This window comes from Pundamilia nyererei, unplaced genomic scaffold (genome assembly GCF_000239375.1).
Source record: "Pundamilia nyererei isolate P.nyererei 1_Seehausen unplaced genomic scaffold, PunNye1.0 scaffold00045, whole genome shotgun sequence".
Classification (NCBI taxonomy): domain Eukaryota; kingdom Metazoa; phylum Chordata; class Actinopteri; order Cichliformes; family Cichlidae; genus Pundamilia; species Pundamilia nyererei.
The window spans coordinates 524,575-542,287 of record NW_005187446.1 but is presented as its reverse complement, the minus strand read 5'-3'; the positions used below and the strand labels follow the sequence as shown (position 1 = coordinate 542,287).

The window sequence follows — 17,713 nt, the reverse complement described above, 5'->3', positions numbered from 1 at the left end:
CCTTTGGTATTTAACCTTTGTTTAACCAGGCAGGTCATTTAAAGAAACCTTGCACTCACTTCCAGCCGCATATTTTTTCTTTTGTCTGTATTGCAGGAGCTTAACCCACACTTCAAAATAATCCTTGTTTTTCCAATACATTGCTTTAGTGTGTTCCCTCAGTTCATCAAAGTCCGAAACAAGCTTTTTTAACTTGAGCCAAAATAAAGAAAAGAAAAAACACAAGGCAGCCCAGGCTTCAAGCCAACTTTCTTCTGATTTCTCGACCCTTGAGTTGTCTGCCTGACACATAAAGACACTATCACCTCTCTTTGAGACTGTACTGGCCCAAAGGCAGAAAATGTGGCATAACATGTTAAATTACAGCAACTATACAATCACTGCCTGTTTATTAGGTGCACCTTTTCAACTGCTTGTTGATGCAGATATCTAAGTAGCCAATCGCATGGCAGTAACTCAGTACAATAAGCCACATATACATGATCAAGATGATGTGCAGAAGTTCAAACTTAGCATCTGTGTGCTGTTGAATGTGGAAGAAAGGTGATTTAAATGACTTTGAATGGGGAATGATGGTTAGTGCCAGACAGGCTGGCCTGAGTATTTTAGAAACCGCTGATCTATTGAGATATTTCAATACAACCATCTCTGCAGTTTACAGAGAAAGGCCTGAAAAAGAGAAAATATGTGAGCGAGTGAGTGAAGATGACTTGTTGATGGCTAGCTGCAGGAGGAGCTAAAAGGGATGCACCAATAACTCAAATAACCACTCTGTACAACCGAAGTATGCAGAAGACATTTCTGAATGCACAACGTGTATCGATCCTTATAGCAGATGGCCTGCAGCAGCAGAAGACTACACTGGGTGCTGCTCCTCTCAGCTAAGAACAGGAAACAGAAGCTACAATTCACACAAGTTCATGAAAATTGGATAACAGAAGACTGTAAAAACTGCTATTGACAGAACTAAAAACAAGACATTCATAATCTACCAACTGCACAACCATCATGTCAGAATAGGACCAAACTAAGAACTATATTGAGACACCATTGCAAAACAATCACATATAGTTTTGCAGTCAATTTTAAAGCGCGTTGTACCTCAGACTAGCTCTGCCCAGATCAGTGTCTATATGCAATATGTGCAATGCCTAATAATATACCATTGGAAGTAATGATGGGGGAGAACCTCTGTAATCAAGTGCATTGTAGGCGTTGCTTAAGAAAATACAACTTTAATTGATGTGAAAAGCCTATTTTGACGTCTTTTTTGAGTGAGAAAGAGCAGCGTTGCTGCAATGCTTTAACAGTGGGAAATGAGGTAATGGGCATTTATGGTCTTAATGGAACTTTAAGTGTGCTTTAAGTGCACACTGAGAATAAATACCTAATAGTAGGCCGTTACATAAAACGGAAAACAAGTGGATGGATGTTTAATGTCTAATGGCCTTGCACACTGAGACTTTGAAAGCACATTAAGTGCATTTTACTTTCATTCACAGTTCTTTTACTCATTTGTGTTTGTAAAAAAAATATAACAGTGAAACCCCTGAGCTGAGTACAAAGAAATGAGCAGCTGATAAACTTTGTGCGAAAATGCATTAACCAAAACCACAAAAATGGATTTCAACAATCTGTTCAATTTAATAAAAATGAATTTAAGTTGCAGATGAACTGAAACCACTAAGAGCATGACATTATTAATGGCTTTTTTGCAGATATTACTGTGACTGGTTTGTGAGAGGTATTTTAAGTTATGGCAAAAGTAGCAAAAAAAATGGTGGTGAATAGGATGCAGAAAGGCTTTGATGTAGTGGCTGTGGTGCTGAAAGGACAGCTACCGGACGAGGCGGAGGAGTCAGGAAGGAGGGAGGAGAGGAAATGCTTTAGAACCAGATGTACAGACAGAAGGAGAGAGGAGGTGACTGAAAAAGATTTACTTGATATAATTTGAACAGTAGGAAGATGAAGTCGTGTTTAAATTTGGCTGATTATCAAATAAATTGGTGAATAACTTCAATATACTGTAAAAGTATATGGGTCTACTGAAAGCACCAGTTTTTTTCCTTTCTTGAAAAATCCTTCCTCTGTCTTTGTTTTCTAAATTGTATTATGATACTGGCAGACAGTCTAATAGCACATAGCAGGATAGGCACAGACATAATTAAAAACCTGATAAATAGCTGGGCGTCTGAGGTCTGGCCACTGAACATGCTGGTTTGCTGGCATAGATGCCTGGAGCAGTTACTGTCATCACTGACACCTTTGCTTTTCCTGCTATTCAAAGTCGCAGGTTTGCAGGTTCAGTCTATTACAAAAGGTTTGCATCTTTTAATATTGGACACTGTGCTTTGATGCAACGCCATTTTTAGCTTCTGTCTCTTTAAGTTCCTCCTACGCATTTGTGCTCAGTTGTGCAGCCAATAGCAGGATCGGATTTTGGCATTTTAGCCTTTATTGCATAAAGAATAATATAGCGAGTAAATAGGATAGTGGGCTGGATTGGCACACAAGAAACACCCTGAGGGCGACTGGATCCTGCCCCTGTAGTAACTTCTTGGCATATGGGTCACCTGCTCAGCCAGGTGAGTTGTAGCATAACAGGACAATTGACGTGTAATGTTCGAAGCTGAAACAGATTCAGAGTACGGAGTAAGCAGTCGGGAAATAATGACAGAGTTTGAGCCAGCTAGCTGTATGTGGATTTAGTTGAATCAAACTTTATTATTTAACACACTACCATAAATGGTATAAGAGGGCATTATGGTGGTGCATTGCATAGTGATGGAGATAGGTATCGAAAGAAAAGTCTGGCTTCCAAACAGGGCGTTTATTACTTCCCTTAATTAGACGTCCTGTAGCACTTTGTGGACATGCACAGACTGTGCTTAATTATGACTCTGTCTTTTATCATTCAGTGAAATATGTAAAATCACTTATAGTAAATAACAGGGACAGTTAGCATAGCTCAATTAAATAGCTCCCTGAGGCACCACCAGCTGCAGAAAGAGGTAAGACATGATCCTCGTCACTGACTCTTAATGAGTTCCCAATATTTCTAATTTCCAACTCTATGACTGTTGGACTATCATATAGTTCACAGTTCAAAATATTTGTTATTTCTTTTATACAGGGCTTTGACACAGACCCTCCACCAAGTTCCTTTTCCTTTAATACCCCCCTTCTCCCCATTCAAGTAAAATGTCTTCTGATTGGCTGCTTCTGGAAGATTTGCAGCTAGGAGGGGCCTCTGTGCTCACAGCCAGAGCTCTTTACCTAAGATTAGGCATATAACCTGCTCGCTGACATCATACAAATCTAATTGTAGAAAAAACTGAGCATTTAAACAGTCTGAAGCTTGAGCTTTTCTCTGATAATTATTACCTGTATATATGCTGAGCTCATAATTTCAAACTTTGACCTTGTTTAATATGAACATCCACCTTTCTAACAATATATATGACAGAATCTAAGTAAAAGCATTATAGATAATATATGTCTGCTGCTGATATCCAGTGTGCCTTCTGCATTGTTACAAAACTGCTTACACTGTACTAAACCGCTGATACTGAGAGGACAGGAGAACATGCAGACTGAGAGGACTGTAGGAGGACACACTGCAGGGGGCTGACTCTCACATAACCTGACTTTTTAAAGCTTTTTCCAACCCCGTGATTCATTTGCTCATGCTGCTGAGTAGGAATCACGTATGAGTAACCAGGTTACTGACGTTCCCTGCAAACATTATGATATGATCCACATAACTTAAAATCTAGCTGTATGTGTGCAGTTGTGTCCTCTGCTTGGGTCATCTGGGTGTCATTGAGCCAGAGGGTTTAACAAAAGAAAGCCTCTAATAAGGAACAATGACCTACACCCTGTGATGTCACTGAGGTGGCAATCTAACAAACAAGACATTTTGATATTACTGGCCTGCCAGCTTTAAATCCCAGTGTTTGCTAAACAATGGCAGAGTTAAGGTGCTTGGGTTTCCTCGAGTTGCACAAACAGATGTGTCTGTAAGAGGTTATGATGTTCACAATAATGGAATCCAAGTGTTACAAAATGCTTGCATTTGTTCCTTTCAGCTTTTTGTTGGAGTCTTACTTTTGAACATCCCCAAAACAAGTGGGCTGAGCTCCCACTACCACAAAAGTGAAAACTTATTCATAAGTATCAATTATTCCTAACACAGACTGATTCAGGACTCTAAAGTTTCGAGATCTGCCCCTGATAAATATAATACAGCTGTGAGCAGGTAGAGGGCCTTTAACATGAGTGAGGGTAACCTGTAAAACTAGACCATTCAGTTTCAGGAAAAACGACTTTGGACTGCTGTGATTGCGAAACCTGGTCTGTGGCATGCTGCTAAAAAGTCAGTTAAGAAGCAGTTAAAGTTTTCATGGTAATAAAACCTGTCAAAATTTCTCTGAAATGAGCTCAGCACTCCTCTCGCAAAATGGCTTTTAAAGGTCAAACCGTAATTCATGTTTACATGAAAGACGACATCTGACGACCTCCCCTGGACCCTTAATGGATGTTTTTTTGTAAACCATTCATAAAATAATTATAAATGGTACAACATATGTCTAAACACTACAGAACACCAACGAGCCGATCATTTTGGTTTTTGAGCAGTGCAGGACTAGTTAGGTGCAAAGGTTTCTTTTCTTTGGTTTTATTTCAATAGAGAAAAACATATAGTAGGATTGCTTGCTTTGCAACAACCCCACCAATAATCACCAGGGGTTTCCTTATCATTGTAAAATGTTTATTCTCTTAGGTTTATAAAACCCTGAAAACCTTTGTGCTTGCCAAAGCAAGTTGTTAGATTTATACTCTGAAATAAATGCTTTTATGTAAAGGCAGCAGTCGTACATAGATTGAGAGGGTGAATAAAGATAAATCACTCTCTTTCTGTTTATTGTCTGTCAAACAAAACTACTCTCCATCATTTTCACAGATTTCTGTTTTCTAATCTGCTTTTCTTGTGTTCTGTATCCAATTTATGATACGTCTTCTGTCCTTCCCCTCAATGCAGCTGTATGATAACCACAGCTTCACTGCCAGTCCTGTATCATTCCATCCACGCTAAATCCCAGAGGAATTTTCCACCACCCACCTGGCTCTGTTCTCCTTCATCCATGTCTTATTTCCCTGCATTCTTTCTCACGCTTTCTTTCTGTCATACTCCTTAAGCCCATCAGCCTTTCTATCATTTATCCTCCTGCCATCTCCTTCCTGCTCCTCTTTTTATGCCACCCTCTCCGTCTTTCTCTCTCTCCCCCCTCTCACTTCTCTCTGCGTCTCCTCTTTTCCTCCCTTCTCCCTGTTCTGGACACTGTGAGTGGAACACAGATTATGTCAGACATTTATAAAACCGGATTAGCTAGGATCACCTTCACACATGCACACACGCACGCAAAAACAGATGACTTCGTACACCCCCACTCAAACCCTAATTTTAGCTATCCATAGATACACTGCAATGCCAAAAGTATGCGGACACAGCTGTTTACATAATTACTAGCAACGTATGCTGCACTTCTGGTCCTTTTCTGCAGTTATCTGAACTAAATCTCACTCCAGGTCCAGTGAGGATGCCTACCAATACAAAGGAAGGGTCAATAACGTGCTTGCACAGAGCAATGACACTAACCCTGTCCGACACCTGGGATGACCTGGAATACTGACAGCTAGCCAAGTCTTATTGCCCAGATACACTACTTGTCCTCACAAGCCCCTCTGTTGCTGAACAGGAGCAAATTCCTGCAGCCACGTTCCAAAATCTTGTGAAAAAGATGAGTAAAAAATGCAGTAGAAGCAATAATGCCTTTTAATTCTTTTCTATTCTGTGTGGACATAGTGTTTTAATGCAAGCATTCTGCCATTAGGTATGTTGAAACTAACAAATACTGCATCCATACATACATATGCTATTTCCGTCTGATCCATGCAGTTTTTCCCCACATGGCCTCCACACGCACGACCTATGACTACAAAACCCCATGATATACACCATTCACCTACAAAGCCTCTGACGTCATATTGTCCAAAATAACTGACTATGCACTCATGACACAAGCACATGGCACTTGAAGCCATGCAACTCTACTTCATTACTTCATGCGAATAAGTCAGACGCAGCAACGCGAGCAGAATCCACAGAATCGGTAAGAATAAAAATATGAGCCAGCTTTCTCTCTGTGCCATCTCTCGCTTTCCTTCTCTCTCTTATTCTTTTCTCCCTGCATCCCCCACCCTCCCTCACTCAACCCTCAATTTCTGACTCAGCAGAACAAGACAGATACAAGGTCATCTGACTGCTGTTGCTGTGGAGCACTCGATTTGGGGGGATTCTTCCCTCCCCCCTCTTTCTTGTACTGCAAGGCGGGTAAACGTTGGGAGGTAGAGAGGCTGAAAGGAGGGAGAAACATCAAGGCATGACAGAGGTTATGGAAGGGTACAGCTGGCAGCCATTTTAATTCAAATGAAAAGAACTTTATTAGCAGCAACCACACTGACAATGTCACCCTCACTGGCAGCACTGAGTGCTTCAGGATCAAATTATTAAGCCTAGCTGTGCATTGCATATATGGGCTACATGTCTATTTATTTGATACAAGGATTTTGTAAAGCTGAAAGCAACAGAAGCTTTTGAGATAAGGGTAAAAATAATAAAGATGTTCTGCATAAAATATCTACACGTACAATGTGGTTGCAGAGTGAAAACTGACAGTCAGATTTAATCAAGACTGCTCCCCATCCATGAAACCCCTGAGGTTTATAAACATCTGTTATTACTGGCTGGATACTAAACTGCATTAGTGTTGTGCATTTCTTATATATCTCGTATAGATTATCAAATCACATTGCTAAACTGCTCAGGCTTTACGGACATATCTTTAGATGGATACTATTAAAACCCGATTCTTTATGAAACCACAATAGAAATGTTTGGGGGGGAAAATACAAACAGAACATTCCTAACAAAAGACAGCTTGTACAGTTGAGTATATCTTGTAATAAAGGATTAGATAAAGAGAAAACATGATGCTCTGGAGCCTTCTCTTCCGCCAAACCAGCTGAACACAGAGAAGGTCAAAATCTTAGAATTTTCCACCACAGTGACAGAAAAAGCAGGTTAGGTTAGGTGTGCATATTCATGTTACTTTTCATAGTGCCGGCACTGACTTTAGGGTGAGCATCCCACAGGCAGAAGAGTGGGTGGTAAAAGGTTAACAGCCAACATTTATCTGGATTTACACAGAAGCCTGTTATTAATACAGACGGGGCAAAATGTTCTTTGAAATCAGATCTTAGACAAGCAGTGATGGAAAAACAAAGTGTCAACCTTTAACATCTTGTTAGTGTTGTATGAGTGGGATTTACCAGAATGTGTATTTGAAGCTTTACCCCGTCCATCTGGTTGTTCGGGAAGGTTATGAAAACACCAAGCATCCACAAACAAAATGATTACTCACTGCTAATTGCATCTCATTGCGTCTTTACTGATTCATACTTCCCATATCAGATTAAATAATAAAAAATAAAAATGCAATGTGCACCATAACATCTTGTTTTAATAAAGCATCACGGCTGACTGACCTCCAACTCTGAGCTAACCTCATTCTGATGCTCTGGGGCTTCACGGGGCTGAGTGGTCATCGTCTGGACCCGCAGCAACCCAGTGAGGCATGACAGCAATCTGCTGCAGGGACAGCACGCGTGACTCCCAGCTTTCCCTTGCAAATCAGGCATCGCTGTGCATGCATGCATAGTATATATGTGTGTGTGTAACTTAGCAACTCTGCATGTGTGCTTCCACTGCAGCACGAAGAGGAAAAGAAAAATGTACGACCAAAACCATCAATGATAACTCACTGCTACACATGTGCCAGCTGCCTGTCATTTTTGCATGTCCTCTGTTTGTCTCTCTTTCATGCTCTCTGTCTTTGAACTCTCTGGCACCGTTACAGAAAGCAAAACTCATCCCAGCCTGTCCATCTTTCTGCCTGACCAGTGTTTAATGAATGCAGTCTAATTTGTTAGACTATCTCATTAATCTGAGTGTGTATCCTTGCAGAACCGGTCAATCCTGTGTGTGGGATTGACAGCTAACCTCATAAATGTCAAGTAAAGTGAGCCTTCCGAAAATTATTGTAGTGTTTAAACAATCCAAGTTGTATTTCTTTTTTACTTCCATTAAGATTCATCTAGTTTCATCCTTTTTTACTTTCCTTTTTTTAAATTTTGTTTTGTTTTTTGCTTAGAATAAGTCTCCCCGTTGGGTGAGATGCTGACTCTGCATTGTCAGAACTGTACACCTGCTGATGGAGCCAGTCAGGTTGCAAGCTGCTTTCTGCAGCCGACCATGCATCCCGATATGCAGTGACAGACTAATGACTGAACTGTGGCTCTGACTTCCCCCTCATTCTTTCTATCTGAATTTCACACGCACACTTTGGATGTCCTGCTCTCTTTTCTCTGCTGTGCCCGGGCCCACTACTAAGGAATGGATGTGCACAACATGCTCATGATAGGACCAACACAACATCCAGGTGCTTGCTTTATACATGCAATAACCTACTGCACAAAAAAACCACTATTTTATGGGACAGCAATACATTACACGATGAACAAACACAATCACGACAACTAGAATCTAACCTTGTGCGTCCATTTATACAAAATTTCAGGATAGAGACTCGCGATGCTGCTGGCTGCAAGCCTCGGAATTCTGCATTAAAGCAGGAGGGGCAGAATTATATAGTTCTATTGGCTGGCTTGTGAAGTAGGAGAAAGACCACTGGTCGGAGGCGCTCATTGGCCAGCTCTGTCAGCTCTCGATTCACCGATTCGCTTCTTTCACCGGCAGAGTGATGTCGGCAGAAATGGGGAGGGAGATCGCTGGTTAGTTTAGCCGGTCTTTCGCCACAAGTATCAGAGAGCAAAGGGAGGAAGCGGTTCCCCGCGTGATGCTCCGCTTGAGACTGCAGAATTTCATTTGAAAGACGTCCCACAAGGGGAAACTGCAGCCTAACCTCGCCGAAGGTTTGAGAGACAGTTTATTTAAACCAAAGACAATTCTTCTGTCAGACTTAGGCTATAGATAACTTGTCTGACGTCGTTTACCTGTGTTTTTTTTTTCACCTATGCAACACAAAACAACTGAGCATATCTTCTTTTGCTTTTCAAGGCAAGGCATTTTGATATAGTTCAACGTGAGGGGCTGACACCTCTCAAGCCGTGCATCACCTGAGAGGAAAAGAGTGACTGCGTCAACATGGGGGTAAGAACCGGCGATTCCAACTTTTTTACTGCGTTGTAGCCCACCTGAAGTGGCCTGAAAAGTGAGAGGTAGCCTAAAGCCTAAAGAAAAGCTGTCAAACTGAGGCGTGATGTCATTTTTGTTCTTAATGGAAATCCCGTTTGTCTGAGTGACATTGACTCTAATGCGGAACTGTGTTTTACGCCGGTCTAGACTGCGACAAATTGATGTAGCCACGAGCTCTTATCTAGTGCAGTGGTGGAAACGAGCTTCTTTTGGACTGTTCACTTTCATTCGACTTGGATCAGTTATTATTTCTGGCTCGTGTGGGCTAATTTGTGCTGGGATTCTCATTACTGCTGCCCCCGTGATGAAATGTTTAGAAACTAATGCCAAAGTCTTATATCTAAGTACTGTAGGTCTGTGATGTTTCCAGCTTGTCGGTGTGTCAGATGTATAGGCTCTTTTAAGTCGTATAGGCCTTACTTTGACCATAACCTTGCCAGCCATGATAGGCCTAATCGGTTTATTCTTCCTGTATGCTCCTGTGTGTTAGAGGAGGAGCACGTGTTAAGGTTATTCCCCTCCCCATCATTAAGCTGCAGTTTAAAAATAATACTGAGTTTTGCCACATTTTCGGCAGACTTGCATGCACTTTCTTTATGATTAAAGACCGCAGTGCATTATGACCTCCTTCATGCCCTCGCTGCCCACCCCCACCTTCCTCCTGCCCTCTGCTGCGTTAAACCCCGCTGGCATCCCCCCTTCTGCGGTCATCTGTTTGCGCGCAAGCGAAGCAACTGTCCGGTGAGGATGATGAGCACGCCGCGTTCTTACACTGGACGCTATCAGCTGAGGAGTCCATCCTCGGCACCCTCGCTGACCCGTGCGTCATAATGCGGTTACCACGAATAAGCGCTTCACCAGCTTAGGCTATTTCCCCTTTAATTTGTGACATAACAGGGACTCGATAATCGCCAGCAGTGACTACATTTACACACATCACAGATTAAAGAAACGACGACTCCAGCCGGCTACACGAGGAGAATGACAATAATGACAATAAGGTTCGTCAGTGTGACTTTAGAGGGCTCTCTTCTACTGCGCGCATCCATTAAGCTATTAAACGCATTTGAGCTGTTTCCGGGTATATGGATAAACTTATCACTCGTGTAAATTGACCAGTATGGAGTCTGGTGGAAAAATACAAGGTAAAGTCAAGATGCGGCTGGTGGTGTGAGTTATTAAGGCAATTCGGCTCCATCGCCTCGCCATGAAAGAGTAGTAATATTTAACCCCTGTGCACCGACTGAGCGATGCGGTGGCATGACGCTGCAGTAGGAAGACCATGCGGAGCTGAGACATTTCCAGCTCTGCGGAGGCAGTGCAAGCCGGTTTCATTACAGTGAGACCAGCTGATGTTGCCCTGCAAAGCCTGACATTTCTGCGCCAACAGAGAGGTTCAGTGTGTTGGATTCCGGGGAGGTAGAAGAGAGCCTCCGGTCCATGTCAGTGTCTTCTTATAGATGTGGAAGCTAACCCGGCAGCTATAGTGGGCACTGCGTCAAAAGGGATGGGAGTGCAAAAAAAAAAAAAAAGTGCTTACGCATGTGCTGCTGATGCTGCTGCTGCTGCTGCTGTGTGGAAGTTCACTGAAGCAGTGAGAGAGGGACGTTGAGTGGAAATGGACTGTCATTTCAGAGGATGTCCTGTCTCCTCGGAGACTGCTGTTATAGAACAGATCAATAAGGAATATGAGCTTCCCTTCTGATGTCTTAAATCATAAAGAAAGTATATGCAAGCCTGCCGAATGTGTTTGCGCTTAAGGCGCTGAGGTTACCCTAAATGGAAAAGATGGATGGATAATGGAATAGAGCTGTGTATGGAAAAGTGTCATCACTTGTGCTGATGTACAGCACTGACTTGTCCCTCTTTCCGTCTGAGGATTTCGCACTAGCGCACTGTCCTATAGCATTGCCAGCTGTCCTTTCCCAAGGCCGCAGGGGGCACCGCTTGCGACGTTCCTTCTGCTTCAAACCGGGGGCGGGGCCTCTGGTGTGGAAATTCCCTGTAAAAGGCTGTGATAGGCTGGCACGAGCAGCCACGCAGAAAGGACCCGGTTAACAAGAGAGAATAGAGCAACCAACCGGCACGTTTTGTCAGACACAGAGATATACGTTCTAAATTTGGAGGACAATCTCTAAGGAAAGAGCATGATGTAACGCACACATAGGTCACCTTCTCATCTTTCTCACTGTCCTTTCAGCATTGATGCAGTTACTGAGGATGAGTCCATGGGAGGAATGTAAAGTGAGATGTCGAGGAAGGGCTGCACACATGCAACATCTGCAGCTGTTTATCTTCAAACTCATGACACAAAGGAAGGGAATGTGCCACTGCTGAGAGAACAACGGGTACAGAGAGAAAGGAAAGACAGATTAGTAGTGGTTGGTTTGCAGGAGTAGTGAGAGAAAGAGAGAGGGATTTAGAACGAAGGAGGTGGCATATGTTGAGGGGAGGGGTGGTGGGATGTATATCCTGTTACAGGATAATGACCTGAGGCTCACAATACCGCAGCTCATGTTTCCTCTTTCTGTGCCTGGTCATATTGGTTAACTGGGAGAGCAGAGAGAAATGGGATGAGGAGAGGAAGGATGTACTTGGGTCGAAGCATAATAGGTCTTAATAAATTTTTTTTCATGATTGAACAGTTAGTGTTGAGGTGAAGAGGTAGGGATGTAGGGATCGTCTTTAAACCCCAGTAAGGAAAAAAGAAATTAAGGTGATTTAGCAGCAGAAAGGATTTTTAAGAAAGGTCATAATGGCTGATGGTGATGGGTGTGTCTGTGCTGCTGTTAGTGCAGTGTGGCTGAGGAGAAGCTCCTGATAAAGATAAGTCCCCTCAAAGACTGGATTCATTCGTTACCTTATGATATAAAGGCTTTCAAACTGGTACCAGAGAAGTGTGCGCTGCTATAGAAAAGAAGTTGGAAGGTGTAACAGAAAGTAATTCAGGAGTTGGATATGTGTGTCCGCTGCAGAAGCCCAGCCCTCAGTTTGGTGCAGAGTGCTGCACATCCCTCCCCATTGCACCTGCTGCCTGATGCAGATAGGCTGCACTGAACCACAGCTGATGTGTCCTGCACATTGCAAGAGCCAATAGAAAAGCATAAAAGATCTAATGAAACACAAGTTTATCATAGACCTGTGGCCCAGAGGTCAGTTAAGGTCAGTATGGTGATTCTTTGAAATGGACCTCCACTGCTCGCGTCAAGCCACTTGGATCAATAGACGTCCTTTGTAATCAAAGCAATTTTTTTAGTGAGAGTGCTGCTTGAGGATAGATTTCTGTAGTGCCTCAGCAACACCCCTAGAGTTAGCCTCCTTGCTAGCTTAAAACTAATAAGACTAGACTTGAGCTGCGAGCTTGTGTAATTCTAATAAAATGTAAAGGTCAGTGCTGTCTCCTTTCTACATTACTTTTAGAACAAAATTACAGTAGACGGACAGAGTGATTGATGTGGCCAACAGTTCTGCAACATTAACGTGCTGATGGTCTCCCATAAAGAGACCGAGTCAGGAGGGTTAGGTTGCCTGACTACGGCAACATGACTAATTCAGGGTGTTGTCGTGGAGATGTGTGTGTCCCTTTGTGTGTCTCCCTAAAGGAGAACATGTAACACTGGGCAGCCACAGTGGACAAAGGCTTATCACAGACCCAAAAGAGGTCATTAGCTCTCTGTTTGTTACAATTTAAGCTGCAGCACTCTGCAAGGAAATTAATTTTTTTTCTTTTCTGTAAATTTATCTTGACTGTTAAATTGTGCATTTTCCATTCGTTCCTGCATCTGATAGACTTTACATGAGGGACCCTGCATGTTTTAATGGGATATGTTAATAGGTATTTGGTAGTTTTGCAGTCAGCAGCTGGTGCGTGTAGATGTGAGATCATTAACATCTGCATATCTCAGTGTGACCTCTTGCCTGATGGTTGAGGTGCCCTCTCTCACACTGTGGCACGATGCCATGTTTTCTACCAGCGCCAAGAAATTAAGATTTACAATACTAGTGTCATGTAATTAATGTATTCTTAGTGCTTATTTTCTGATTATATTGTTTGATGTACTTTAGTAATGAAGGTGCTTAGCTAAGTGCTCAGCCAGACTGAAAAACAGGAAGTTAGTGTAGAGCTATACAAGCATATTAATAAATACAGGAAGCCAGAAAGGAGGAACTTGTAACATATAAGGAGTTGTTGAAACTATGTGTGACGTGTAAAGTACCAAGATAACACCTATATGTGAGACATTCTTATGTCATTCTAATGTTAGAGATCTTGCAACTGGCGTTGGGCTGTGCAGGGCTCTCTCTCTCTTCCGGAAGATGATTGAATAAAGAATTAAATATAAAATGTTTTGACCGCTCTGAGTCGGGTGTTCTCTGTTCTGTTATGGGGATCAAAGAATCGGGTTTTAATACTAGTCTAAATCAGGCAACATTCACTCTCAGGCCAAGACACACAGACAGTAGTATTAAAGTCCTTAACAGTGCCCAGCATTATGCAGTCCATTGTACAGAACTATAGTTACACAGTTACACACAAACTGTCTCTATGGGTTGAACGGATGCAGATAATGAGGGACAGGCAGATGGACACAAGGCAGCAGAGTGGGGGGGGTATAGCGCTGAGATAAAGCTGAGATTGTCAGTTGGACTTATCAGTGATTATGTTTCTTGCTTTTGTTTATTTTTAGTTTTCGGAGCCACCCCAAAGTGGATGATTTAAGAGCTGTACAGAGTTAATCTCTCTTTGTGTGTTTGTGTTTCTGAGATTAAGATTTTGTTTCAGTACTCAGCCACAGTCTTTTTATTATTATTATTATTATTATTTATTATTATCATACATACATAGCATTTCATTTCCTCCAGTATTAAAGGAATGTCAGTAGGGACCGGTCCGCCTCTGTCTGTTTCCTTCAGAAGGGTTTTCCCTTTCTTCTTTTTCAAGCCTGGTATCTGCAGTCTCTCCCTATTGATGTCTCTTCACTTTGTTAAACAGAAAGATAAGAAAACTCCACATCACTCTCAGGGCTGATACAGAGAGGCAAGAGCTCTTTGGTGGTCTCCTTTTCAAATACTAATCGTCAGTTAACAGTGACAATTTTATTATTTCCTTACCCAGTGCTGTTATAAAGACGTTCACCAAACGATTGCTACAGCGATACAATGACAAAAATTCATTTATGCCTGAGAATGGTGTAGAAAGGAGAGTGAGAGAGACAAAGAGAAGGAGAAACACGGTGGGTTAATCCAGTGTAGTAATCAGACTAAATAATCCCAACAGCCATGGGTCGCTACCCTGAGCCCCCTACTGTGGGCCCGAGCCCTTCCATCCTACTGCAAGAAACAGCAGATGGCCCAATGACCTTGCAAGGTGTCACACACGAGCACACACGTATGCATTCAGTACCATAGGGTGTATACACGAGTCACAGGGACACACACACACTTACTGAAACAGTGTTAAGATTTTATGTGGTGAACACTTTTATTAGTTTTTACATTTTATCTAGTAAAATTCAATGTTTTTAACTTTAAAATGCTTTCATTGGATCATTTTAGGTTAGAAGAGCAGCTTATGGACATTCACAGTAAATACATGCTTTAAAAATGTAAGCATGACAAATTTTAAGCTCTCACAACTTTTAATTCTACTCGTTGGTCTATGTGTGTGAAACAGTCGGCTGAGAGGCTTTGCTGACTCCACTCAATGCAACCTTTAAACAAAACGTATGCATCCAGTCATACACGAGTGACTTTACTTTAAACTTTTCTTCTGTTTACCACTCAGTAGGCATGTTAGAAGCACTCAGTAACACCATCACGTGGTGCAGAGGACATGACGTTATCACTGAATGAGTCAGGTCTGCGGAAAAAGAAGAAGGCTAGCCTCATATGTAGGTATGACAGATTTTGTGGTCATTGGAAAAAAAGAAAACTTTAAGAAGAAAATGTTGGGCGTAGATGTATTTCTTCCATCTACAAACCACTTCCTCATGTGAAAAGAAACAACACGCTTGTGTTTGTGCATTCATAAGCACCGGTTTCTGTTCTGCCTTATGGCAGGGAAAGAGGAAGGAAAATGACTTCCCAGTTCCAGTGAAACCCGCTATCAGTTCTCATGCCTCAACTTGTCGTGCTAAACAGACTTGGCATAATAATAAATCGTCTCTCAGGTGCCACTCCTAAACACAACATGACACTTCCTGCATTTCTGTCATTCGAGGTAGAAAGTGTGCCGTTATCTGACACAACCATCTCTTTCATTCTCAGGCCTCGCTGACTTTTAGTTTCTTATCTTTTGTGTATTATCACATTACCGTACAGTGACTGGGTCTCTCTTTTATTCACTCTACATCTCCCTCACTTTCTCTGCCGCAATGCGTGTAGATGCTGCACATACGGAGTGTAGCCAATACAATGACTCACCTCTGCTCACACAGACACAGACACATACTTATTCCTTAAATCGATCGCCTGTGAGCGTTATACAGCAGTGACTACAGTGTCCAGTTACAGGTGCATCAATTATTGCTCATCCTGGATTACATCGGGGGATCCGAGGAGTACCAGGCCACCGCTGAGATTCACCATGTCAATGGCCATGCCGGTCTCCATGGTTACTTGCCCTCCAAACACGCTTGCTCATCAGTGTTGTCCACATGAGGGCAAATCGTGTAGTTTGGTCAGCCGGTGCAAGACTCAAACGCGCATGCAGATGCAGGGGGAAAAGATAGTTACTGATATTTGAAACACACTTTGATCAATCAGGATATCACCAGATCTGAGTGATTGCATTCTGTTATCCACAGAGGAGCATGGAATTTCTCCATTTCCTGATGATGCCAAAGATATGTCTGTCCATCACTCTGTTTGCTTGTGATATTGTGAAAGAGCGAGTGTCTGTAATTCCAGCCACGGGTCTCCGTTTCCTTCCTCAGGACAGTGGAGGCTCATTGAATTACCCAGAGCTGTGCGATACAGCTGGACAGAAAAACACAGGCAGCACGTGTTCTTCCTGCATGGCATATTTTCTTCTTCTTCGAGCACCTGATTTAACAGCTACTGTCAAGAGAGATATAAAGATCTAAAAATATATATCAGCTGACAGTGATGTCCCTTTTAAATCAATTTTTGTTTTGTTTTTGCAAAATAACTCAAGAAGAACTATTGCAAATCAGGTGCAGTGAAGCCATCTTGCAACGTGTTTAAAGGCTGAACCCTTTGTCATAATTGATTGAGTGCCAAGCGCACACAAAGCTAAAACACTTAACATTCTGTAAATAAGGCGAAACAAAGGATAAGCTTCCAAGATATCACTTCCTATGTGACTCATGCTGCTAACAACTCATTCATATCCTGCAAATGAACGTTCACATAAGGGCACACTCAGACACCCAAAGTGAGAATATAATCTATTAGCATTTGAGGACACATTCAAAAAGATACGCATAGCATAAGTGCAGTTGCGCAATCTATTAGAGTGGGGTCACTGAGGGTCAAACACTGATATGGAGCCAGCAGACAGACTGCTGGTCAATATCTAATTAGAAGCATGAGAGAAGGGTGACAGCAGCTCCTCTCGTGCTTTCACTCACTCGCTGATCCTTTCTCCACCTCGCTGTATCACCTCCCACTGCTGTCTCCTGTTCCGTGTGCCCAATCCTGTCTGTCATCCATGTCTCTGTCTTTACTTTTCACCACATTTCTCTCTTTGTTTGAGGCTCGTCTCTCTCTCCCCTGCCAGCCACCGTTATTGTCTGTCTGCTGTGTGTGCGACATAAAGAGAAAGAACTCTGTCTCCATATTTATATCATCAGTTTAATCATGCAAATTCACAGGAGAGCAGGTGCACTGCTGAGCTAACAATGCTCCCTAAATGTGTATTTGCTGTGTTCAGTCACTCTCTGTGGAAAAAATTATCTACAACAGCAATAAAAAGTCTGACAGATGATTCACAAGCACCCATCAGTCTGTTGTCTTTGGAACAATGGTGCTAAATTACACTTGAATAGAAGGCAAATCTGTAACTTTCCATGTTATTCAACACCTCTGATCTCTGATCAGAGATATTTAACTGTTATTCAGTCTGAACAGGCACGTTCACATGTGTGTGTGTGTACACATGTATGAGCAAGCACTTCCTCTTTGTCATTTTCAGAGACGTGACACACGAGCACACACATGCCCAGGGTCTGTCTCAGAGGGGATGAGCAGCAGTACTTTTCCACTGCATCAGTCTCTGCTCCCTTACCCTCTGTCTCACCAGGCCTGCCCAGTCTTGCTGCAACAAGAGATTTGCTCACCTGTTCTTTTGTTGCGCGTGTGTGTGTGTGTGTGTGTGTGTGTGTGTGTGTGTGTGTGTGTGTGTGTGTGTGTGTG

At 42.5% G+C, this 17,713-nt stretch overlaps 1 protein-coding gene across 2 annotated transcripts in view; it reads left to right on the top strand.

The window, feature by feature from the left end:
* Positions 1-8,911: 8,911 nt before the first annotated feature.
* atp1a3b (ATPase Na+/K+ transporting subunit alpha 3b) overlaps positions 8,912-17,713 on the top strand; it is a 21,330-nt gene continuing 12,528 nt past the window's right edge. The window contains exons 1-2 of one of the 2 annotated variants that reach the window (XM_005731841.2): positions 8,912-9,054; positions 9,200-9,292. In XM_005731841.2, coding sequence (XP_005731898.1) covers positions 9,287-9,292 — 6 coding nt within the window. In that variant the 5' untranslated portion in view covers positions 8,912-9,054; positions 9,200-9,286. The remainder of the gene's footprint in view (positions 9,055-9,199; positions 9,293-17,713) is intronic. The other variant, XM_005731842.2, reaches the window with a different exon arrangement.